The sequence below is a fragment of the Paralichthys olivaceus genome, chromosome 19 (assembly GCF_024713975.1).
Source record: "Paralichthys olivaceus isolate ysfri-2021 chromosome 19, ASM2471397v2, whole genome shotgun sequence".
In the NCBI taxonomy this organism is placed as follows: Eukaryota; Metazoa; Chordata; class Actinopteri; order Pleuronectiformes; family Paralichthyidae; genus Paralichthys; species Paralichthys olivaceus.
The window spans coordinates 3490219-3514696 of NC_091111.1; the positions used below are offsets into that span (position 1 = coordinate 3490219).

The 24478-nt window shown below is 40.8% G+C and overlaps 2 protein-coding genes and 2 long non-coding RNA genes across 22 annotated transcripts in view; 2 read left to right on the plus strand and 2 right to left on the minus strand.

Moving 5' to 3' along the window:
• The window catches only part of enah (ENAH actin regulator), a 123311-nt gene extending 118283 nt beyond the window's left edge, over window positions 1-5028 (plus strand). For 7 of the 9 annotated variants that reach the window (XM_069514605.1, XM_069514603.1, XM_020091715.2 and 4 more), the window contains one exon: window positions 768-5028. In XM_069514605.1, the coding sequence (XP_069370706.1) occupies window positions 768-805 (38 nt within the window). In that variant the 3' untranslated portion in view covers window positions 806-5028. The remainder of the gene's footprint in view (window positions 1-767) is intronic. The other 2 variants (XM_069514608.1, XM_069514607.1) reach the window with 1 other exon arrangement.
• Window positions 5029-6068: 1040 nt separating this feature from the next.
• LOC138405514 (uncharacterized) lies at window positions 6069-8097 on the minus strand. The gene is made up of 3 exons (XR_011239279.1): window positions 7978-8097; window positions 7384-7463; window positions 6069-6102 (listed from the first exon to the last, which is right to left on the minus strand). It is a non-coding gene; the product is annotated as an uncharacterized lncRNA (long non-coding RNA).
• Window positions 8098-8110: 13 nt separating this feature from the next.
• On the plus strand, window positions 8111-22628 carry lbr (lamin B receptor). 11 transcript variants are annotated; one of them, XM_069514614.1, is made up of 14 exons: window positions 8111-8291; window positions 12469-12643; window positions 13286-13477; window positions 13971-14054; window positions 15584-15758; window positions 15865-16061; window positions 17384-17438; window positions 17919-18113; window positions 18250-18353; window positions 18924-19049; window positions 19191-19359; window positions 19536-19616; window positions 20053-20175; window positions 20374-22628. In XM_069514614.1, exons 2-14 carry the CDS (start codon window positions 12473-12475, stop codon window positions 20532-20534), a joined length of 1833 nt encoding a protein of 610 aa, XP_069370715.1. In that variant the 5' UTR covers window positions 8111-8291; window positions 12469-12472; the 3' UTR covers window positions 20535-22628. The 11 variants fall into 11 exon arrangements, with proteins under 11 accessions (XP_069370715.1, XP_019947279.2, XP_019947282.2 ...); XM_020091720.2 differs by having other exon boundaries at window positions 8141-8291; window positions 13286-13495; window positions 15865-16094; XM_020091723.2 differs by having other exon boundaries at window positions 8141-8291; window positions 13286-13495; window positions 13974-14054; window positions 15865-16094.
• LOC138405515 (uncharacterized) lies at window positions 21142-23605 on the minus strand. Its single transcript, XR_011239280.1, has 2 exons — window positions 23311-23605; window positions 21142-23231 (listed from the first exon to the last, which is right to left on the minus strand). It is a non-coding gene; the product is annotated as an uncharacterized lncRNA (long non-coding RNA).
• Between the last annotated feature and the right edge of the window lie 873 nt (window positions 23606-24478).

Here is a 24478-nt window from a genome sequence, read left to right on the forward strand (position 1 = left end):
TTGGTGTAGAAGTGACTCATAACTGAAACAGCAACTCTGAATTTTCCATGTGCATATAGAGTGTAGCTACAAAAGCAGCAGCACTATCACAGCTGTTGGCAAGATTTTTGCTTTTGCAGGCTTCTGCAATGCCACAGGGCCGACACCACCACACAGGACCCAGTGTCCCCAGAGCTGAAATATACTGAACCGTCTGAAAAAGACACTGAGATATTCAAATTTGAAATGTCAGTTTGACAAAACATGACATTCCATTCATTTCGACTGCTACACACCAACAGAGGTCAGTCACAAATGACCCTGAATAGATCCTGAAGTAAAAACAGGTGATGTTTAGTTCATCTAGACACTTTTAAATAGTTCTATTTTCAAAAACGTTGAGCATTGCCAGGAATCATGTTGCAACAATGATGAGTATGCAAGTGTGGTAAAGAAGAAATAAAATAGCTAAAAAATATTTTCTGTGAGTTATTATTCTGCTTCACACTTAATATTGACTACTTCCAAGTTCCAACATCATTATTGTTGAAATGTAACCCCGAACCATCAGGGGCAGCACTCTGCAGTATTACTTAGCAGAACTGCAGAATAATGACAAAGAAGTTTTCTTTAAACTGAATTTTAATGGTCATTATATCATTGCAACTTCTGTTTTTGTTGCTCCGTATATAATATTCTACACAGTTGAGAACGGAGGTGAGGGTCAGCTCAGGTGAAAAAAATGACTAACCGTCTGCATGTGTCTGTCTTTCACCGTGTGTCCACAGCAATCAGGGAGGAGCTGGGTAAGTCCAGCACGGCGTAGAGGATCCAAATCTGCTGTTCAGAACATCTCCACCAACGTGACCCAAACACAGACATCTAAATGGTCAGTCGAAGACGTGACGAAACAAACGACGGAGCACAACGGCGGCAAACGGTGGAGACAGCGACGATGATGATGATGATGATGATGACGACAATAATCATATTAATACTGACAGAGGACTTTATCTGGGGTGGAGCGGCGTTGGACAGAATGGCAGTGGACAGGGTAGTGATGGGAAAGGCTCGTAACGCTGACGTAGCTGCGACTCATGGAATCCATTCTGCAAAGTCTCGTGTTCCCGCAGCCCCCGATCCCCCCACCTCATCCTGGGCTGTTCTGACAGAGAAGCGAAAGCCTTTATGCAACGACGCTTTCTCGCTCTTTGACCTATTATAAAAAGAAACAACTAATAAACACACAGCAAAATAATACTGAACTCTCCGATGATGCTGTATCAACCATTGGCGCGTAAGTGAACGGCAACATTGATGCTCAGAATCAGAACTTTTGTGATTTACTATCAAAAGGCACGTTTTAATACTTAGCGATAGCAGGAAGGTGGGGATGGAAAATAAAAACTTTATTTCCCATAATGCCATAGGGGTAGCGTGCGTGTGTGTGCGTTTGGGTGTGAGTGAGTGAGTGAGTGTGTATGGGGGACTAGACAGTCTCCGGTGAAGTCCACCACTGCAGGACACTGTAAAGCTCGTCTTCCTAAAATACTATTTTAACCTGAACATGTACAAAAGAGAGAAAAAAGTTATTTAGAAAACCACGTATCTATCGACCATGTCTGTCTCAGTGTAGATCCACGGCCATATCAAGTAGCTCAATAATCCAGTCTTTAAAACAGGATGCTCTCTCGTCTGTCTCTTCACCTGTGAAGTCATCGTCACACGTGGTGTTATAAGAAGCGGGCGACATTTCTGTGGAGACATTTCTGCCGTCACGCTCGTTGACCATGGCCAGACGTGTAGATAGAAAAGACTTCCTTCCCGTACGTTTTGATTTGAAGACTCTCTCTCTCCCCCTTTCTTTGTCAGTCTCCGTCATTTTCGTCACTCTTAGGTCCTCCATTTGGTGCACGTACGCTCGTTTTTTTTTTTTTTATGAGGTGAGGGTCACAAGTCTGCCACGAAATCGTTATGAACTGTCACACGTTTTATTACAAGCAATAAGTGTAGCATCTATTGTAAAAGCCCGAGTCCCAACTCCACGAGACATGTTTCAGTGTTTGTCCTTTCTGAGCCCTTTGTTGGCCACATGTTACCGTGTGACACTATGCCACTGCTTGTATTACAGATTTTCTGTGAAACTGAAGGCTAAGCTGTAAGAAAGGATTTCTTGGAATTTCTCAATCTTATACTCTCCTTTTTATTTTGGAAATTTGTCTTGCTATATAAAATCCAAGGATATTGTACCTTTGACCACATTGGAGCTGAACTGTTTTTATTTAACAACATTTATACAAGAAAATACTTTTTAAAGTTGCACAGGTCAACCCAAATGTGTAAGTGATGGTGTCCATATGAGGACATTAATGTGCCATTTATCCTTCCACCAGTGTTTACTGATGTTTGTTTCATCTTTTTGTCTTTGCCTTTTGTCTCCCACCACTGTCAGATCCTTAAAACAAGAAATCTGTCTTTTCCCTCAACTTATAACAAATACATAAGGTCACTTTATTCTAAAAAAACACTTTGGTTTCAGCATGTTTGGTTCTGAGCTGAGTTTGTTGAGTACAATCAACCTGAGAGGGACATGTTGGGAGCTGAGACTGGTGTTCATATAGACTGTAGCTGTTGCACCAAGCTTGTATGTCGAAGTAGCAGATAGAAGTCCACGTCACAATTCTGTTCTCTGTATCCAAATAAGATCCTGAGCAGCGACAGCCGCACTAATACAATCAAACCTCATGACTCACTAGCAGCCACTTTACAGTGGTGTCTGCAGGACACACGTAATAACAACCTTCTGACCTTCTGGAGGATTCTTACGTGATATGATATCCTGAAATGATTTAAAGTTATGCTTTAAGAAATTTAGCATCTACAGAGTTTATTTTGTGATATTCTAATAGTTCCCAATATCAAACTGAGAACTTACAACGTGTATATCATCACTGTAGCTCAATCTTAGTGTAACATGCCTGGCCCCTCTACAACAGTAATAGTATTTACCCCTTTTCTACACGATCAAAAAAAACAGATGACATCTGGCTTCTGTCTGCGATGGCAGTGGATGAAATTGGCTTTTATTGCTGGTCAAAGGAATCTGCAGTAGACGCAGGTTTTAATGGGCTCTGATCAGCACTAATGGAAGCATGGCACCCGGATGAACATGCTAATTTGAAAGTGAGGTGAGAGAGCGCCTCGGTTGTCTGCGTGCCGTTGGACATGTTGAACATAACGTACCAGGGGGAAGAAATGGGAAAGGAGTCAATCACCGTTTTGAAGCAGCTTCACCGTGTTTTAAAAACCTGTGTATACCTGCTAATTTTGGATTAGAGTAGGTATAGGTAACTTTAAGGGGTTTATGTAGTTGTGATTTAGTTTCCATATTACGAACGATTGCTTTGTCATACCTAATACCTTGGGGTGGTGGGGCGGGCCGAAGGCTTGGTAAAAACGGCATTAGTCCCTAGACTGCTTGGTCCTACAGTTCCCAGAATGCAACTTAATAGTGTCTTTTCTCGCCTGGTGAACACCCACATCAAACTCCACATCCCCAGTTTGCTCTGGTTTCTGAAGTTGCTGAGCCTTCAACACTACATTATTTTTCAGTAGACTGATTTTTGATGGGTAACATTACTCTGTGGAGAATTGGCCCACGAGTTATCATAATGCATAGCTGTTAAACCTGGTTGGTTAATCAGAGGCTGCTTGCTGAACTGTTCAAGGGCTTGGATGTTACAGCTTTGTTAAAAAACAGAGAAAAAGATTTTTCCCCTCAGTTTCTGTCATTTGCTCGGGTTAGGGTCAAATCTGTTCAAAAAGATACTGTGGTAAAAAATGCTTTCAATTCCAGTTGACGCATATAGATGCCTTCATCCTTTGGTTTGACAGGAGGTTTTGGCATCTGTTTGAACTGGTCTTTTTCATCCTCCAACTCTCTGTCGATGAAGCTGTGTCATCTTTTCATCCACCTTTTTTAAAAAATGGAGACACACCCGGCCAAGAGGCTCCCTGTCCCGAGTGTTTACACAGCATCGATTGCACTTTACGAGAAAAAACCCGCAGAGCAAACCAACGTACTCTGACAACAGTTGCTTAAAGCCTCTGTCGCCAACAGTTGTGGCTATCTCACCAAAGGATTCAGACCGGCAGTCTCCTGCTAAACACGATCACTCAACAAAGTCGCCTTTCTTATTTTTGTATCATTTTGTCAAGAGATCTGAAAGCAGAAAGATGTCCATCTCTATATTCAGTCCTTTGGACGCGATGGCAGGTGAAATGTTTTGAAGCTATGTGGTCTGTGCCTTGCTCTAAAGTTGCATTTATATGTTAAAGATATAAAGATGAGTAGTAATAATATCTAGGGACTGTAATTACGATCACATACGGTTATTGTTTTGTTTCTCTTTCATCATTTGATTCGAAGGGAGAGTTCAGTGACCTTGGTTCTGTTCCTCACCAAGAAAACATCTTTGCACCAAGATCTTCTTCATTATCTTTTTTTTTTTTTTTTTTTACATAAATGTGGTTTCTTTCTATACGGCTGTGAGGTTGCTTTTCTTACAGCTCAATAGTACAATCAAACCTTTTGTGGCTTGTTACAGTTCAAAGATGATCTTTGCTCTGAGATGATTTTTCTAAACCAAGTCCCGATAAGTCTGGCTGCAGTGTTCTGTGCCATGTAAATGTCACAGAGACGGTTGGTGTTCAGCAGCTTATTTCTTTTTTCTTTTCTACATACTTCTCTGAGAAACTCTGTTCAGCCCTCTGCAGCGAGGTCTGCTCCATGTTAATTAAGGGCCACTGATGGAAACATGTATCTCTGTCCGTTTTCTGCTGAAGGAGATGAGAGGATTGTGAATTTGCAGGGGGAATATTTGCGGAAAAGGATTTGGCTGAGGCAAGTTTCGTGGATGGGTTTCCAGACTTATTCTTTTATCATCTGCATTGTACCATACTGTCCTCACGTTAATTAGTCTTTCTTACATGCTAACATATTGTTTTGTTTGAGCAAATAAAATAAAAATTGCAATATAAGAATATAAAGGTTGTTTCTCTTTTTTTTCTTTGAACAAATGAAGTGCGCATTCTAAACCTGCCTGTTTGAAATGGGCGGTTTGCTTGGCCTGTTCTATGTAATGTCACTTATGTTTGTTGGCTGGGTGTTTTGTTCAGAGCTTTTTATAAACAGTCTTTGTTGCAGAGTGAAGTTTTTTCTCACCCTATCCGGTTTATCTGCATTTTATTGCTATTAATGTTTGTTGCTCATACATTAGTTTGAATGATTTCCTTAACTGCTGTTATTTTTTTACCCTACATGTCCACTCTTTCAAAAGGCCTGTGAAGCAACCGACACAATGCTCAGTCCCAAATGTACAACTTTTCAAAATAAAAGCTCAATTTAAATTATAACAGCAAAACAAAAATATTAAAATAATGTTGTGCTTTTACTTTGAAGACAACTTGCTAAAGAGGAGGTGATTCTGGAGATCAGCATTAGTGACACCCTCAAATGTCCGTGTCTGAGTCCCATATGGTGAAATGAATCAAATTATCAATGATATACCGACCACTGCTGCAGTTTATGTGAGGGCCTGGAAGAAGACATACACACACACACTGACTGCAACAGAGATCTGGTCGTCTCTTTCTTCAGTTTTTATTAATATATTGAACATATTTTAAGTTCATATTGTACCAAACTCAGCACTAGACTTCCCCAAGTGAGAAGCTGATTAGACAGATACACACATTTGTGGAATTACTGTTGTAGGTAGATGACTTTAAATCACTTGAACAAGGTTAATTAGGAGCATGACTTCAACTTTTCTTTTGCAAGAGGAAGATTTTGTTATTTCTTCTTTCAAAAGTTCTGAATTTTAGATTCCCAGCAGGCCTCATTCCTTCCCTGGTGCGTCCACGTGTGTTGTTCCACCAGGTCAGCAGAAGTCTGATGTGACAACAAGTCTGACTGCTCTACAGCGCCTCATGCTCAGCCTCAGTGGAGGAGAACAGGAAGTGGAAGAATAACCAAATGAGTGCATGAAAAAAAAAAACATTTCTTCAAGCCTGCACGATGAGCGTGCTGTCGGGTAGCTGAGCTGAACGGCTGCTGCGGGGCTGGAGGGGGAAAGGATGACAGAACTGAGGTCCAGACCAAGATTTGAACCTAATCCTGCCAGTTGTGGTTTGCACTTTTCCTTCTTCCTGGCTAAAGGAGTACTCTCAGAGGATTCTTTTTCAATTTTTTGTCATTTTTCTTTCACATCCTTGAACTACAATTTTCTAGGGGGTGAAGAAGTTTACAGTTTTTTTTTTTATGACATAAGAGAGACACGGGTTGTGCAAACGGAAAAAATGGAGGCAATGTAGAAAGCACAGGCTAAGTATGGACAGTGCACATTTTGATCATTTCTTTCTTACCATTTGAATACAGTATATAAAATGATTTGTGGTCATTAATAAGAATAAAGGCTTTAACTTTGTCAATTTGGATTTGTGGATGTGGTATTTTGTAAAACATAAAAAGTCAAATTATCATTCTCTTTGACGATATTAAAGTTATTGCAAAAAAGCAGAATCTATAAACACAACATAATATGTATTTTAAACTCATTAGAACACAACTTATTAAACTTACAAAAACTGCAGTCACCACAAATATTCCTATACCTCTAGTGTGCAGGGGGGGAGAGAGAGACTGCAGGTTAAGATTAAAGGAACTTGTAAAACTTTCTCTGTAACATCACTCTACAACAACTGTCACTTCCTGTGAGCTAAGCGTAGCGAGGTCTATCAGTGCATCTGCAGTTCATCTAAGGTTTCGTTCCACGTGCAACCAGAGAGGGGCTGTGCTGCAGCCAAAGCTGCACCAAGACAGGAAAACACCCTGAGCTGCAGATAGAGAGAGATGAGGCTAAGAAAGCACTGATGCTGTAATTGGAGGGTTTGAATTTTTGAAATCACTTTTCTTCCTCTTTCTCTCATTCAGGAGCTTTGGGTACAACTGACAGAGGTGTGAACAATGTGCCACCACAGACAGGTCCCTCATATGTGTGGCACGCAGCTGTTATTGACTTTTCTTTGCAATCTTCATGTCTGAGTGACTTGGTTCAAATGCTGAAGGCAGTGCGATGCAAACACTGGGGGGCTTTATGCTATAAAGATACTCCAGTCTAACTGAATGATTTAAAAACAACACAGATGTCATTAGTGCAGAGATTAAAGCAAATTGCAGACTTTTTCTGTAGGGAGATCAAATTAAAATTAAACACCCCCTTGACAATATGAGGTGTGCATAAACCTGTACAGTCTGCTAAACACATTGTTTTTGTGGTATTTGCTAGGTTAAGATTATTAGCACTTCTTTTTATCATCCAGAAACATTGAGACATACTGTACCTGTGCTGATGTACTTGTTCCATTCACTCATCACAGTGCACAAATTACTGACACAGTTCAAGTTCCACTCAATCATGTCTCTGTGAGGACAGACCAAGCCAATTTTGAAGCATTTTATTAAAGATTACACATTTATATATAATGTTACTTTAATTAAAAATTTAACTTCATGGATCAATGTTGGACAAATGCTAATTTCTATATATATTATTTTATTATTAGAGACTTTTTATGAAATTATGAAGCAGTTGTTGTCTCTCTGATGAAAAAATGTGTTTATTTTGATTGATATATTTAGAAATAATATATTTAGAAATACAGTAATTATTTTGTGTAATATATTTATAAATAAAGTTATTGTTTTGTGTGATACATTTAAAAATAAAGTGTCTATTTTGTGTGATATATTTATAAATAAAGTCATTGTTTTGTGTGATACATTTAAAAATAAAGTGTCTATTTTGTGTGATATACTTATAAATAATGTATTTATAAATAATATATTAATAAGTACAGTGATTATATCGTGTTATATCTGTAAACACAGTGATTACTTTGTGTGGTGTGTTTATTTTGTGTTATATATTTCTTCACCTCTTCCATTTTGTCAGACAGAAATTTGAGTAAACACAGTCGTGACTCTGTTAAAACCAATCGCGGCTGAGCGCAAATCCACCGACAGCCAATGAGATTGCAGCACCGTTTGAAATGAACGCTGAGCGAGCCAATCAGCGGGCTTCGCGCCTTCCTGCTGACTGGTGGGTTTAGCCCAGAAAGGGAGGGAGAAGGAGTCTACGTCAGTCGTTCTGCAGGGACACTTTTTAAAAAATATTAAAGTGGATTTATTAATCCCGCGTGTTTCCGAGGAATATCTCACCACGTCTTCGCACTGGAATCACGCGTCTAAGGTGAGTGCAGCCGTGCGGGGCCCTGCGTGAACGGCGCTCAGCGGTAAATCGCGTTGTGCGCCTCTTTGTTAGGAAAGTGGTGTTTAGCCGAAGCTAACTCAAGCTGGCCGTGTAACGGGGCTGCAGGCTCCGGCTAGTTCCTGGAATCTAAACTTGTGTGCTGCCATCGCTTCCCTAACAACTCCTTGTGTTTTTGAATACAAGCTCTCGACAGTGCTGCGACGTTAACTGCGGTGTTGGCCGTGCTATTCCTCAACGTCCAGATTAACGCTGCGCAATCGTACGGAGTGAGAAATTGGACGGCGCCTACTTAAAGTCTTTATTATGCCGTAATGCTAACATTAGCACGGTCTGCTCTTTGCTCGTGTGTCGGAAGTGTTTCCAGTGCGTCCTCGCTGAACTTGCTCCTGTCAAACGTATTCGTACGTGCGAGCTGGCTGATTGTTTGGCTTCCTCGCCCGCGCTGTTTGAACGCGTGACGTTTTCCCTCCTCGGAGCGCAACAACACGCACTTTGGCCGCATTTCGTTAAAGACACAGCTCTCGCACCATCAGACTGGACTGTGTGGTGAGGAGATCTGTGGCTGATCTCAACCCAAACACGCATCGCGGTGTCCTGCGGTGACATGTTTAAACTTGCTGGGTGTTAAAGGCTCACGCTGTGGGGCAGTCGTGCACTGCTCTTTTGCGGGGAAATAAACCAGACGTGCATCTGCAAAGCGGAGACATTTAGTCCTCGATTGTGTCTCATTGAATCTGAACACTGTTAAAGTAAAGCTTCGTTTTAATCTCTGTCATTGTCAGCGTTTGTTTCCCGTTTAATTGACTCATTGTTGCCCCTTGTGGCAGCTGTGGTTAAAAACGCCCACGACAGGCGAAGCTCTCTAACTGTCCGGTAGCTGCGGGCCTCCGGCCTCAGGGGGGCAGCACTGAGCCCAGCCCGGCTCCAGAGCTCCTTAGTGACGCAAAGAAGGCGCGGTGTTAGAAAAACTAACATGGCCATGCGACGCTAAGGAGAGGTTTAGGTTTTATCCCAAGTAACCGCTAAGTTTTTTGGTTTTGCAGGAGAGTTGACCTCCAGGAAGAGAACTGACTGGTTGGTTCTGTAAGTGAACGTTTAGGTGAAGTTCCCCATCTCAAGAACTTCGCATCCCCAGGATTTTAGAACTCAGCACAACACCTAGACTGTCTGATCCACTGTGTGGTCCTCAGACCTGGACTGATGTAGAGTACCCTCACTGACAGAATGTTTAATATGGTCTGGGACATGGATCTGGCATTGAATATAGGATTAAAGTTTGTGTTCAGTTAATTGCTCAGAAAAGTGAACCACGCCAGCCATTCCTCAACCCCTGCAATTGTTAAATAATATTTGTTATGCCATGTGAACTTAACAGGTTGGCGCCTCCTTGGTGGGAGTTAAAAACTAAATCCACGTGTTGTTGACATTCCGAAGTGGCTGCATGCCAGGTTTTTAGTGGGGGGTGGTCTGCCTGACTTCAGTTTCAAACTCCACCCACGGTCCAGCCTGGGATCTGATGGGAAGCTCATCCGTCACGATCCGGCCCTGACCTCCACATCCCATATGAAACTGGGCAGACGAGGCAGGAGAGCAGCGCAGGGACTGACGTTGGGTGTGTCGTACTGAGGTGGTTTCACACAGATGTGCTGGATTTGTGTGTGTTTTTCAGGATTACGATCATTTACCAGTGGACTAAGGGTTGACTGCATGTGTCTAATTCCTACTGCCTGTTTGTTGTAAACCCGGTGAGCTGATTTACCAATTGACTGTTGAAGCTTTAGCTGTAAATTACTGCAGTTATTTAGTGTTTATAAAGGTTTATAAGAGAGGGATGTAGACATCAGATGTCATTGCACACAGGAGTTTATACTTATTTTAGCACAGATCGTGAAGTTTACCTTTAATGGGATTTTCTTTAGCTTAATTTCTCGTGAAATGAAGGGTTTAGAATCACATCCTAAAACAACCAATTATACCTCTAATTATAACCCACACTACCTGATTATTGCTGAAGCACATGGCTGTGGTAACTGCTGGAATTTTAATTAAAGCTGCTGATGGGAGGCTCTAAATCTAGTATGTGGCTAAGATTTGTTTTGCTCTAACCAAAGTCTTAATATGTTGAAGTCTGTGTTATCATCCATCTAGTGACTACATTTGTTGTTAAAGCTCTACTAATCCTACTTTGATTGGCTTTCTCTTTTTTCTCATGTGGTCAGTGGCAACAGTGATTTACAGGAACAGAAACATGCACGTGCTTAATCTTATCTCAGTGAATATGTTTTTATGAATGAGCTGAATGAACGTATATCTGCATTGGTTAACTTTTCAATTTACAATTCCTTTGAGCTGCCCATCATTTAGGTAATGTTTTCTGCAGCTTTGAAGTATACCATGTTGGTCCACAGAACTTTACCGCTGTCATAAAACTGACCTGCTGATACCGCCGCTGTTGGCCCAGCTGAATTTCATAGCCTTCTTCAAAGTGGCTGCCTGAGTTGGCAAACAGCCACAGTCAAGTGTAACAAAACTTTTACAGTAGCTGCTCTAAAACCCTTGCATGGTCGGCTGTGACTTGAATGGCTCTTTCAGGCAGACAGCTTTGGGTAAACCAAGCAGGGACAGACCTGTCAGCAGTTCTGCAGTAGTGGTTTTCTAGACACTGAGCCTCCCTAGTCCCTAATGTTCCATAATGCTGACCTTGCCTGGCCCACCTCATTGTTTCCAGCGGTGCATAGTACGAGGATGTTGTCATTCTAAAGTGTGAGGTTGCCCGGTCTCTCAAAATGTTTGGCTGGTATTGAAGTAGTAAACCAAGAGGGTGCTCAGTTTGATCAGATGTATAAACACAGACACTGTTTTTAAACCTGATGATAAACAGAACAGACCTAGGTGGTGTGTGATGACGTATTCCTAGTGTAATTCGTACTCTTGTACTTGAATGAATCCAAAGCAGATGAAGTGAAAGTAATCTGAGTCATTTGTATAGCTAATGCTCTCAACTCTAAGGAGTGTAAACACATGTGCTGAGGCACCTTGATAGTGATGCAGTACAGAATTTATTTAATAAGCTGACATTTTGGCACTTATGTACCTTCAGTGCATTAAGAGCAAAACAAATCACATCATAATAAAAGCTTCACAACAGCCTGTGTGCATAGAACAATCACAGTAGATAGAAACTTACAAAAGACGATATGGATTATGTAACAACAATTTCTCATGTATCATTAAGCCTGATATAAAAGTAAACTGCAAAATCAAGGGTAGATATCTCTAGTCAACAAGAGATTATATATTTTATATATAATATAGAAACATAGATGAATAGATAAATACTATCTTCGCATACCATTTGAAAATACAAAATATCCTATCAGCGGCGTTGCAACAAGAAAATCACAATACTTAAATGAGAAATACAATAATTAGCTGGACATCAACTTTGTCCCTAAGTCTGATTCCATAAATTATACAAATAATACGATTACTAAAGTAGCACAATAATAACAGCACTGTGTAACTTCAAATCAGGTAAAGCTAAATGATGTTCATCACAGACAAATAACAGGGTCTTTGGTCAAATTAAAAATAGCCTTTTTAACTATTGTGTTTTTGGTGAAAGAATGAAATCATCACTACACACCTGCCAACTTAATTTCCCACATCAGCAAACAAAATTAAACTTTTATTTATTCTGTGTAGTTCAGAAATTCCCTCCTGCATTTTGTTCTTAAATGGTTGTAGCTGTTTGTTATGCTGTGGTCAGAATGGTTTACTCATTTCTGGTCATGTTGTAATCATAATGGGAATTTGGTGGTACCATATCTGTTTTGGCTCAAAAGCATCTTGCAGCTCAAACTGTTCTGATTGTTGACAGAGATTGTTTTCGTTGCTGTTTTATTTTCAGAAGGTAGAATTCCGTCCAGCTTTTTATCAGGAGCTGAATTATCCTTAGAGGTCTCCACTGCTGTTTGAAAGACTTTTTAATAAAATAGATACTTATATCTTTGATCTCCTTTAATTCTGTTTCTCTTGCTGCCTGTTTCCTCCCTCGTGTCTCCTGTCTGTCTGCTCTTGTGTTTTTGTATTTCCTGTTCTCACTCTCACTGTCATAAAACTTTCTCTCACTAGTTATCTGTTTCACTCTTCACAGGTCAATGAGGATGCCTAGTGTGAAGTATCAGAAAGGGGACAAGGTGATGGGCCGCTGGCCTGGCAGCAGCCTGTACTATGAGGTGAAGGTCCTGGGCTTTGACATCACAAGTCAGCTCTACACTGTCATCTACAAGGATGGCACCGAGCTGGAGCTCAAGGAGCAAGACATCAAGGTAGAATCAGTGTCACTTGCTCTTTTCACAGTCACGCTTGAAACAATATGTTGTGCAGGGTCTTGGTTTAAATATTTCTTGTGTGTTTGGGTTAATTCTCTAGGTTGTCAGTTGTTTAAGTAGTGTAGCCTTGAACCAGATACATTTTAATCATTTCAATAAGTTAGTTTAAAGATGTTGAGATGGAACTTGTGCAATATTTTTGCTCAGTTGTCTGATGAATAGTTCAGACTGTAGACATTCACAGAATCTGATATTATATGTGATATGCTAAGATCATTGGGTTTCTTTCAAATTGTTTTCCTGTCATCACAAAATTCACATGGCAGTGTGTTTATGAACAATGCTGTAACCAATCGACATTTTTACTTTTCAAATAAGTCAAAAGTAAAAAATTCAGCTCTTGACAATTTAGAAATATGACAATGTCTCTGTGAGAAAATTACTTGGAGACATGTCATTCTACTGCAGACACATCATGGATGACCTTTCTTGACCCCACTGAATAATAATTTCTCAATCGTGTATATTTGTTTTTTATGCACCATTGAGTTCGACATATTTATAATATCTTTAACCTTGTAACCCTAGTACTAATGTTTACTAATGTCTCCTCATGTTTCAATCACTGTTTTCCTTCAGAATTTTGCTGGCTTCCAGACTCGCTCCCGCTCTCGCTCTCGATCACCGGGCCGTCGTCGCAGCCGGTCCCGCTCTCCAGCAAGGACAACACGGCGCTCGTCCTCTCGTACAGCAGCGGCCGTCGCTGCTGCAGCTGGGACAGACAGTTCGCTGTCATCCAGTCAGGATACAAGGCTGAAAGATGCATTAGAGGTCAGGCTGGGCCCGCTGGTAATTCCCAGTTCTCAATTTCTTATTGCAGCACTGATAATGCTAGAGGAGCTCATGTCATCAGAAAGAGGTTCAACCATCAGACACCCAAGCCAAAGAGTACAAATCCCACATTAAAAAACACACATGCATGTACAAGTAGTGTGATAGCGTTAAACAATAAGGCTTAATCTTGGTTTGTTGTGGCCATATAAGGTCCTGTGCACTGCAAAATGGCCCATATAACATAGAAATAGTGCCTAGATCTCAAAGACAGCAATGATTATTCTTCCAGGCCTACTTAGAATTGCCCGGCATGATCCTGATCATCGTCAATTGTCCCATCTCATCAGCTCAGTTTCGTTGTGGGGAAACATGTCAGGTTCTGTTTCTGATTTTGAGCACAAATTCCCTGTGTCTGGTCCTCACGTTGTGCTTTTTTTCCCCCTTCCCTCTTTGTCTCCATTTCCATCACTCACCCCTTATTGATGTGCAGCAGCAGACAATGCCAGCTGAGAACAATAGCAACAATAAACATGAAAAGAAAGAGGAGAATAACACGGCTAACAAAGTGAATGAGGTGAGTTCTGTTTTGTATTTGAAAAGCTGTTCATGTATTTGGAGCTCCTGATAGTTGCAACTCCTTAAACTCAAATGAATGGTTCAATTTTGAATGGATAGAAACATTAACGTGCACAGCTTCTTTCAATACACAGTTAAACAAAAACCAAATTCATTCAATGCATTCAAGTGACAGACAGATTAAGTATGAAAGTATGAAAATGCCCAGACATAATTCTTCTCTTGTATGTTGTATAAAGAGTATTTATGCTAGTTTTTAATTCTCAAGCCTTTTTACTTTACACTTCACTTGAGCAGAAATATGTTTTACGAGATAGGTTGACAGACATATGACAAAATAACATGCATTCCAGGCAATACAGGCTTTCCAATATTGAATGGGCTTTGAGGCAGGTTAGAGCCAATGGAATGTCATGATGTGCACATGTGGGGGGGGCACTGTGTGTGGATATGTGTTTTTCCAACTGAGAGGTTCCCCTCACAAGATCATGCTTTAGTTGGTCAGTCACATGCTGTTCAAACATGTGCAGCCTCTTTACTCTCCCTGCTTTTGGAATTTTCTAGACAACTGGGGAGCAGGGGACGACTGATGAAAAAGTTTTACAAACTCAGATCCCACAGAGCTGTGAATGTGTAATGGAGGGAATTTTACTGTTGGATTTGATTTCTAATCATTGCTCATGATTTGACACAAGATCACATCTTTTACTGGAAAGTTATTTAGAGTTGTTCATAAAAATACGTTGTTAAATTACATACTCTCAGCATTTTCCACAGAATTAATTCAGTCTCTGGCGGTAACTTGGGTTCATGCTCACTAAGGTCACTCTCATGCACAACAGATTCTGAGGTATGCAGACTCAAGAGTGATAAGTTCTCCTGCGGGAGAGTGCATTGCATGCCAAAACTCTGAGGTCTGATTGTCTGTGTGGACAGTAAAATTATTGTGCTGCACACACCAAGTTAGAAATCAATTTTATTATTATGAGATGCCAAAAAATTCAAATTATGCAACTGTGGCGGTCCACCACAGTCTAGACAATTCATAGGATTCACTGCACACTATTGCTCAAGACCAGGGTCATCTAGAGTATATATGTTTTAAATATTAAAGATCTGCCCATGCAAACAGACTTTCTCAGCTTTATAATTATATTGTAAATATATTTTCTAATTTCTGTATAATTAAGAAGAACAATTGGCTTAACTTATATTTAATATCATTGAGGACTAAACACAGTAAAATCATCATGCACCTGTGCTCAGTGCATCCTGATAACGTCACCAATCTTGTACTTCCATTTGCCTGTGTGTCGGTGAGTGGGAGCGTGGCTGGCCTGGGGCCTGTGTGTGTGTAAGTGTAAACTTTCCCTCGCTCCCAGACTCAGAGGAGAGACGTTAGGTGCACCAGTGTGACCAAGGAAAATTTCAGGTCGCACTCTAGAGCCCTGGCATGGGAAAGCTGTGCAAAAAAACCTTTGAAATATTGTCTGCAATAATCCAAAATCCTAAATGTTTCTACGGAAGGTGGAGGCTGAGTCTGAGAAGAACCTGGGCCGTTACAATCTGCGCCGCAGGAAAGATGACGGAGGAGCAAAACCAGCTGCAGTCGTAGCAGAGCAGCAGGAGAAGGAGGCCGTCAAGGAGGCTGCACCTCCTGCTTCCACCCTCTCCACCCCACTGGACTTTGGAGGGAAGATAGGTAGGATACAGAATGTACAGGAAGTGCAGTTTCATATCAAATGCATAACATAGCCTGAGGTGCAAATTCACACAGAAATCTTATTATAAATCTGTTATTTCTCCAGGAGCATATTTCTGGCTGCTCTTTTTGCCATCCTGGGTTCTCTTCCTGGTGCTCCAAGTTAACCTGGAGGACCCGAGCCTGTTCAACTTCCCCCCGCCACTGCCCCCTCTTGAAGCCTTTTGGGATGTCCAGGCCCTTGGCTTTGTAATCCTGTGGATCCTGTTCCAGGCCCTCCTCTACGTCCTACCTGTTGGAAAGGTGTGTGAGAAGAGCTGTCATCTCTACACACAAGTGTGTAACATTAATAGAGCAGTATTTTTTGCCCGTTCCAATTTCCCCATTTCCCTTTGTCCACTTTGTATGTTTCCATGTGAAACCCAAAATTTGAGTCTCCTGTGAAAACACACACACACATGCACCAGTATGAACAGGTTGTCAGTTTAAAAAAAGAAAAGAAAAGCTGAAAAATATTGACATGACACTCAATTTGTTTGAATATATTCTAACATGAATTATTTTAGTGAAAGCTCAAGAGGACATGCAATAGGTCAAGCTGACAGTGATCATCCTCTGCTGGATCACGAGACTGTATATTTTAAATTGGAACAGGTCATTCCAGGTCCAGTGAAGAGACAGACCTGCCAGTATGTGTATGTTTGCAGTGTTTAATTCCCGTCCTTGGTCCTATTCTTGTGAAACGGTTGCACACACTGCGTGTTCACGTATGCATAGAAGTGTGTGGTGCACATTTGTTATAGTCAAGCAGAAACTATGAACTGGCCTCAAGCAAGGTGGTAGCTGACCAGCTGCATGTAGTCACTACGTACTACTTTGTGTGATTATACAGGAAGACACATGAACTGGCGCATGACTTCTTCAATTTAATCGCTCTGGCATGAGGCACCAATTTAATTATTAATCAGGAAAAAGCAAGGTCTTTGTCTTCATGTCTTCCTCTAAATGAGATTACTCTGTGCGAATCTAAATTATAAATCCCATACGCCCATCTTTTGTTCTGGTTTTCAGTCAAAGTTTTACTTTCTTAGATCAAAAAGTTGATGAGTGTCTTCCACCTTTAGTCACTAAAGTGCTATGGTTGGATGCATTCAATATAAACTTAAATGAATTGAAGTGAAGCTTGTGAACTGACTGTTTACATACTGTTTAACATCCAGAGTTGCTCTTTTAAACTGCAGACAACCAGATATTGTTTGAGTTCAGACATAGAAATACTGTGATATGGTTTTCACACAGGCTCAGACAGGCATTACACACACATGTATGAAGCTGGCAGAGTAAACTGTTTACTATCCAGTTCAGCTGGAGCTTCACCTGGTAACATGTAAAAAAAAAAGTTCAGGGTTGCAGTTCATGTATGAAAGCAGCATGACTCCCGTCGGCCCACTCTGAATGGCTCCTGTGGAGCTCTGGCATTTACACCTTCTGTGAGCTGAAATGTCATAATGGAGTGGCTCCATATCCAGTGGATGTGATCATGCTTGTGTGTGAGTGAACCTCACGTGACGAAAATACACTTTGTCATCTGTTAATGTCATTATTCTGTTCCTGTCTGTCTCCAGCTGAGCGAGGGAATGCCACTGAGGTCTGGGGAGAGGCTGAAGTACAGAACCAATGGTGAGGCTGTGTGAAGCAATGCTCACTGTAACTTTCACAATTAAGTATCAGGTTAGAACCCTGGCTCATGTGTTATTGTTACTTGAACTACAAGCATACTTTTGTGGTGATTGACATTTTCACATGTTGAATATACACTTAGTTGGAAGTTTATAAGGTGCAGTCAAATATAACAGTCCTATAGAATTATACCATATTCTAATAATAGTTTTAAAGAGTATTTACAGGTGTCCCTTAACCATTCCTATCAATGAGTGTACTCTGACTCCAGCCATTATAATCTGAACATTATATGTAGGTAGTATTTATGACACTATCAGACCACATTAGCTTAAGATAGGTTTACCTAATAAACCGCCATCTGAGTTTATATTTTGTTTCATTGTTGTGTTTATTGAATTTAAAGCTGTTGAGTTTAACTTCCACACTTTACTCGCTGCAATTCTCCGACTTTGTGTAACCTTCTCTGTTTGCTCACAGGTTTCTTTGCCATTGTGGTGAGTGCCGTGGCCGTGGCAGTAGCTGTGCACCAGGGTGTTGACCTCACCTACATCCACAGCCACTTCCTGCAGCTCGCTGTGGCCTCATTGCTGGTCTCCGTCCTGCTCAGCGTCTATCTGTATGTCCGCTCGCACAACGCTGCCCCAGAGCAGCAGGCACTGGGGGGAAACTCTGGTAAGCAGAAATATCCCAGGAAATGAATCTCCAATCAGATTCATTCTCATCCTTTAATGACTATTTTGGACTGTTGCCTGCTTTGAACTTGCACACTCAGATTTATTCCACCTGTCCTTATTTTTTTTTCCCCCAGGCAATGTAGTGTATGACTTTTTCAAAGGCCGTGAGCTCAATCCTCGCATTAAAGACTTCGATCTGAAATTCTTCTGTGAGATGCGTCCTGGACTGATCGGCTGGGTGAGTTGTTATGGGACACTAGGGTTGGGTGATATGCTTGAATGTTTTGCCACCATCACCCCAACAACCGCAGATTGATATGTTTGCATGTGTGTGTGCAGCAGCATCAGTGAACGCACTTATAGAAAAGCTATGACCACTTGTGATCGCATCTCATTCCCCCACTCTGTGTTCAAATACACAAATTTGTTTTCATGAAGACCAAATTCTGTTGTCTTTACCTAGTCTGTGGGTGTGTCAGTGAGAGATGGAAGCGAGAGAGGAGATATTTTGTGCCAGTTCCTTGAACATTTGTTATCAAAAACACAATCACCCAAAATGCACCTGTAATCTGTTGATTGTAGAGTTGATGAAGGGGCCTGTCATATTCAACACACATTCCTTTGTAACCTCAGACATGTAGCATGGCTGCACTGATCACCTTTAACAGTCATTGGAAGAACGTTTCTGTTCTGTTTTATGCATTGGTTGTTTTTCTGTTCATCTGTGTCTCCACAAAGTGACACAGATCTGCCAGGATGATTAAGAAACGATGACAACGACGTAATTCTTCTGTCTCTGATTGTTCAGTGTTTGATCAACTTTGCGCTGGCTCTGGCTGAGATGAAGCTGCACGGTCTGGATGCTCCATCGTACAGCATGATCCTCGTCAATGTCTTCCAGCTGCTCTATGTGGTGGACGGCCTCTGGAATGAGGTAAGCCCAACAAAATGTGATGTCAGTATAATAGAACTAATAATTACACGTGCAGGTAAACATCCTATAAAGCTCCTTACTGCATTAAACCAAATGTGTTCAGACCTAATGAATAATGGCTGAATGTGTCTGTCTCCCTAGGAGGCCATCCTGACCACCATGGACTTGATGCATGATGGCTTTGGCTTCATGTTGGCGTTTGGAGATCTGGTGTGGGTTCCTTTTACTTACACCCTGCAGGCTTATTACCTGGTCAGCCACCCCAACTCCCTGAGCCCCCTAGCAGTTGCTACCATCGTCACACTCAAACGTGAGTAGGAGCAAAGCATCAGGCTCAGTTTACTGTTTGTATGAATTCAGGATTTACGCTATTGGCTTCATAAAATGCATCTTTATATTTTGTCAAGCTATATATTTTCAGGAAGTATATGTATCCCCTCGGTGTGGTTTTGCTAACGTTTCTCTTGGTCTCTCTCTCACTCTCAGTCATTGGCTTCTACATCTTCAGGAAGTCCAACTCTGAGAAGAATGCCTTCAGGAGAGACCCATCAGACCCCAAACTGTCCTGTAAGTTGTCCTGCAGGTGTAGGGCTATGTCTTGGTCCTGTAATGAGATGTTTTTTCTCCTATACTTATCTTTATTTCCTTCCAAATGAAACTGGTGAAACAGTCAGTCAGACAGTCGTCTCAATCACAGTCACTTGCATGGAACTAACAAGGTCGTAATGGTGGTGGAAATGAGCTACAGTGTGTTTTAAATGAACAAGAACTTTTTAAGTGTGAATAATATTTAAATTCAGTATCTGTCATTACATTCAGCATTTTCAGAAACTTGGCTCACAAATAATTTCAGCATGAAACACTCAACAAAATGCTGAAAATGCACTTTTATTAACATCAAATGTTACAGAAATATCCACAACAAATAATGTGAACAACAAACCCCTCCTTTCTTCCTCGTCGTTGTCCTTTTTCGTGTCGTTAACTTCTTGTCTTTCTCCAGATCTGAAAACGATCCCCACAGCGACAGGGAAGAGTCTCCTGGTCTCTGGATGGTGGGGTGTGGTGCGTCACCCGAACTACCTGGGAGACCTGATCATGGCTCTGGCCTGGTCCCTGCCCTGTGGTGAGTCCTGGCTATGAGACAAAAAATGATCTGAAACTTCCTAGTGTTCACTGTTAAAAAATGTATAAGCAAAGTGAAACAGACTAGAAACCATGAATTAGTGCATTTTTTTTTTTTGTGGAGAACTTGAATTTATTGCTGTGAACAGATGGGAGATATACTCACAGGTTAATCTGTCTCGTCTGTCCTCTGTCTCAGGCTTCAGCCACCTCCTGCCGTGGTACTACATGATCTACTTCATCATACTGCTCGTGCACCGGGACTCCCGTGACATGAGCGACTGCAGGAGGAAGTACGGCTCAGCGTGGGACGAGTACTGCCGGACTGTTCGTTACCGGATCATTCCCCGCGTCTACTGAGGAGCCTGACGCTGGACACTCGAGCTGAGGCCTTTCTTTAAACCAGTATCAGAAGGCTCGCCAAAAAAAATAATAAATGAACAAATTGACTTTTTAGATAAAAAAAACAAAGAATTTTTCAAAATCTTTCTGGACTGAGAAGGCCACAGTACATTGAAGTTTTACGTGGAAGAAAAAGACTCATTGGTTTTATGAACTGTTTGAAGAATTTTCTTTTTAAATAGAAAATACCTAAAAAAAAAAAATATTACTTTAAGATCTTGCAAAATGATGGGAAAAACAAACACCTCTGCTAGGAATGTCTTGTTAGGATGTATATTTTTGTATATACACTGTTGTTTTAATACTTGGAAGAATAATACACCACCTGCATACTTATACCGGTAAGTTTTACGCTTTGTTCTGATATTCAAAATGACAGTATCATCTTTGCTTTTATGAATAATGTTGTAAGTATACCCTCCTATAATTTTACAGCTTGTGTATATTGTCATGGTTGGTATTGAAAATGCTCACTTTTTAATTATCTGTAAATTGGATCCAGTGACTTTATATATAAAGATGGACGACTTGTCTCCACTTCCTCCCACACTGAAAAAATGAAGCCAAACTATTACAGCAGCCATGAGCAGTGATCAGGTAGCATCAAATCCCCAATAAAAAAAACTGATCAGAAACTTCAGGACATGTCAGCGTGATAAGAACTCCCTAAAGTGATAGAATCATCTTTGAGAAAACTTAATTTTACTTGTACATTCTTTTCAGTTAAATCCATTTTACATTTGCCCTCATGAAAGTTTATGACATGTAATGTAGCCAGCCACCAGAGGGCGCCCCAGGTGTTTTACAGCTTCACTTTTTAATCGTCATGTCGGCCATCTTTGTATACGGTCACTGGCTGGAACTAGGATCATGTTTCTCAGGACCCAGAACTTTTTTAAGAAAGTTGAACTAGGAAAGTTTTGTCATGATCATTTTGTTGTGTATAGCTTTATCAAGTAGCTTCGACTCCAGAGTGTAAAATGATTTAATGATGAGGTCTCAAGAAAAAAATGCACTAATGCTTGAAGGCATTTTTGTTTTTTTTATCAGTTCTTCCAAAGTGTATTTGATTCGGGCTTTGCTACCTCAGGTTCCCTCAGTGTCCAGCTCTCCCTCGTCTGTCCTCTTGGGGGCAGTATGTGTAATTAAGAGTGTGATATCTCTGCTGAAGAGAGGAAGGATTAGTTTGATTTTTATTCTACAGTAATGTCGTCATCTAGTGGGTCACCACATCCCAGATGTACCATGCTTTTATGATGAAATTCCAAACGGCGTTTATTTTTGTCTATTACTTCCTGCGTTTCTGTAGCATTGATGAAACATCCGTATTTCTGTCCAGCTAGTTGCTGGAGCCTCATGAAGGGGTTGATTTCTCACCACTGCCACGTGAATTTGTTTATTTACCCGTTTCAGCCCCAACTAGCTCGGCCACATTTAGACTGTGACAACATGCGGTGCTGTGAACTGTTTATAACCTGTGCATGTGCAAACCCAAAACAAAGTATTTTTATGCCCGTGCAGCTGTAGATACACAAGTAGCAAAAAAAACCTATACTTAGCTAGTAATTTTTTATGCTGTGCTGACTGAAGACCCTGTAAATATATATTTTTTAATCATGTTATTTTTTTGAGTCAAAGAATTGAAAGTAGTGATGTTTCTCAGTAGATATTTAATGTTGCTTTTTTAAGTTAATTATCAATTTGACCACTGTAGTTATGTTTACAAATAGATTTGCCACATTTCTGGGCATTTCTTCAAAATGTATTTAAAAAAAAAAAAGAAGTATGATGGTCAATACCTTCCTGGCCAGATCAAAAAGAGTTGAATACTTCAGATAGCACCACCCTGTACAGCCCAGGACACATTATGGTGATTGTCTTCTTCATAATATGGAGGTAAAGCTTCTCTCTCTGGTTTGGTCTGAGTAGAGATCAGGATGTATTGTAATATTTGACACCAGTGAATGAGAAGTGAAGCTCAGTGAGGATTCATCTAAACGCCCATCTGTACAAATGTTGCAGCTTCAAATAAAGATTTACAGTATTTCCTTTTTTCCTCTTGCCGTCTGTGGATTTAGTTCATTCGTAGGTTCGTATCTAAGCTCTCTGTTTCTAAGACGTGGTGCCCATTTTGTCTCTGCGTGGACAAAGTCATTATTGTCATATTAAGTGTGAATTAGAAAAGCTACAATGTGCATCTTCCAACAGATGGAGTTCAAAGAAGTAATTTGATTTTTACACGTTGCTGTAAAGTAATAACTTTGAAACAGCTGCCAGAACTAAACCATAATAGATTTATTTGTATTATTCTGAAGACTCAACAAAAACTGAATACATTTGCATCCATGCATTGTTTTAATGGGTTATACTGTGATTTAACCATCATCTCCAAATCACACGGAGGACATGAAGTGAGTTTGAATTTTTATTGTCCTTTGTTAATGTTTTGTTTCTGTCGACAAATACTCATCACCCAGTTAAAGAACCTTCTCATCCTCCTCAGTGGACTGTTATCTTTGGCAGGTGGAGTCTCGTGTCCTCAGGTGGACTGACGGATTCTTCTGCAGCTGAACCAGGATCCTCCTCGGCTGCAGCTCCTGTCCAATCCTGAGTGAGTCGTGTCTTCATTGCTGTCCCAGGGAGACTTCAGGCGCCCTGTGTGTGGAAACCAGAATCATAAGAGTGGGACAGAGTCTTACTGATGTAAAAGAGGAGCTTTGCACATTGAACCCACCTGTAATGCAAAGCGCAAAGAGTCTTTTTCCCAGTTGTGTCCTCTGAAGACAAGAAGCCAAGATTTCATCCCATCATTTACGCACAAAGTCCTGCTGCCACAAGATGGAGCTCTTTTCCACGAGATAACTCCGACTGTCTGTCTGCTGCAGAGAAATCGACCAGTGTTCACACCCACATACTGTATTCTGTATTGTATTGTACAGCTGATGTGTTAGGTTCATCATAAAAAAGACAAATGACAAACTGAGTATATATGTTGACCACATGTTTCTGTTTCATGAGGAGTCAGCATCTTAACTTTTAACTCAGATTAATTGAAATAAACTAAATTGAATTTGCTGCAGTGCAGAATCAATGCACTGAGCTTTAAATTCCCTTTGAATCTGTGTGTTACTGTCAAAGCTAAACCAGCACTCCCAGCCCTCATTACCTGAGGGGAGCACATACTGCAAATCTAATAGGTCGATAAAATGTTGTTTGTCATAACAACACAATTACTTTACTTACTTAGAACATTGTTTGGTCATAATTTAAATTCTTACAAAGATTTAATTATTTTTAAGACTTTTCACATTAAGATTCAGGTTCACTTTTTTTGCCCTTGTGGCTCAGAATAAAAAAATAATCAAAGTACAACTATACATCCATGTTGTTTGCTATTGCCAACATGTTGCTATATGTTTGAGCTCTGTTTGATGTAATTGCTGAGAAAATGAACAAAGTGGAGTCTGATGCTAAAAAATAGATTCAATGACTTTGTTACCTGGATCCAATCATTAAGGCAGGTTCTTAAATGAAGCATCGCTTTAGTTCATGCAGGACACGGAGTCATGTGCTCAGCTGTCAGCTACTGATTCCCACCAATCACAGCCCATTCTCTCAACAAAGCAGTCCCTTTAAATACGACCTCATCCTCGCTGATCCCTGCTCAGCTACACTGCCACCCACCACCTCGGCCTCCACCTTTCTAGCACCAAGTCCAAACACGGTCGCGGTAAACAATAGGGGGTTCTGCACATGTTCCCTGTTTTATCCTAACTCGCTGCTCGGCTAATCCAGGGAACAGCCAAATAATGGAGCCTTGAGCGCAAATCATAACTGTATCCCCATTTGCAACAAATGGGTAAATCATGACATAGTGTTCCTGACTGAACTTTAGTTTGTGG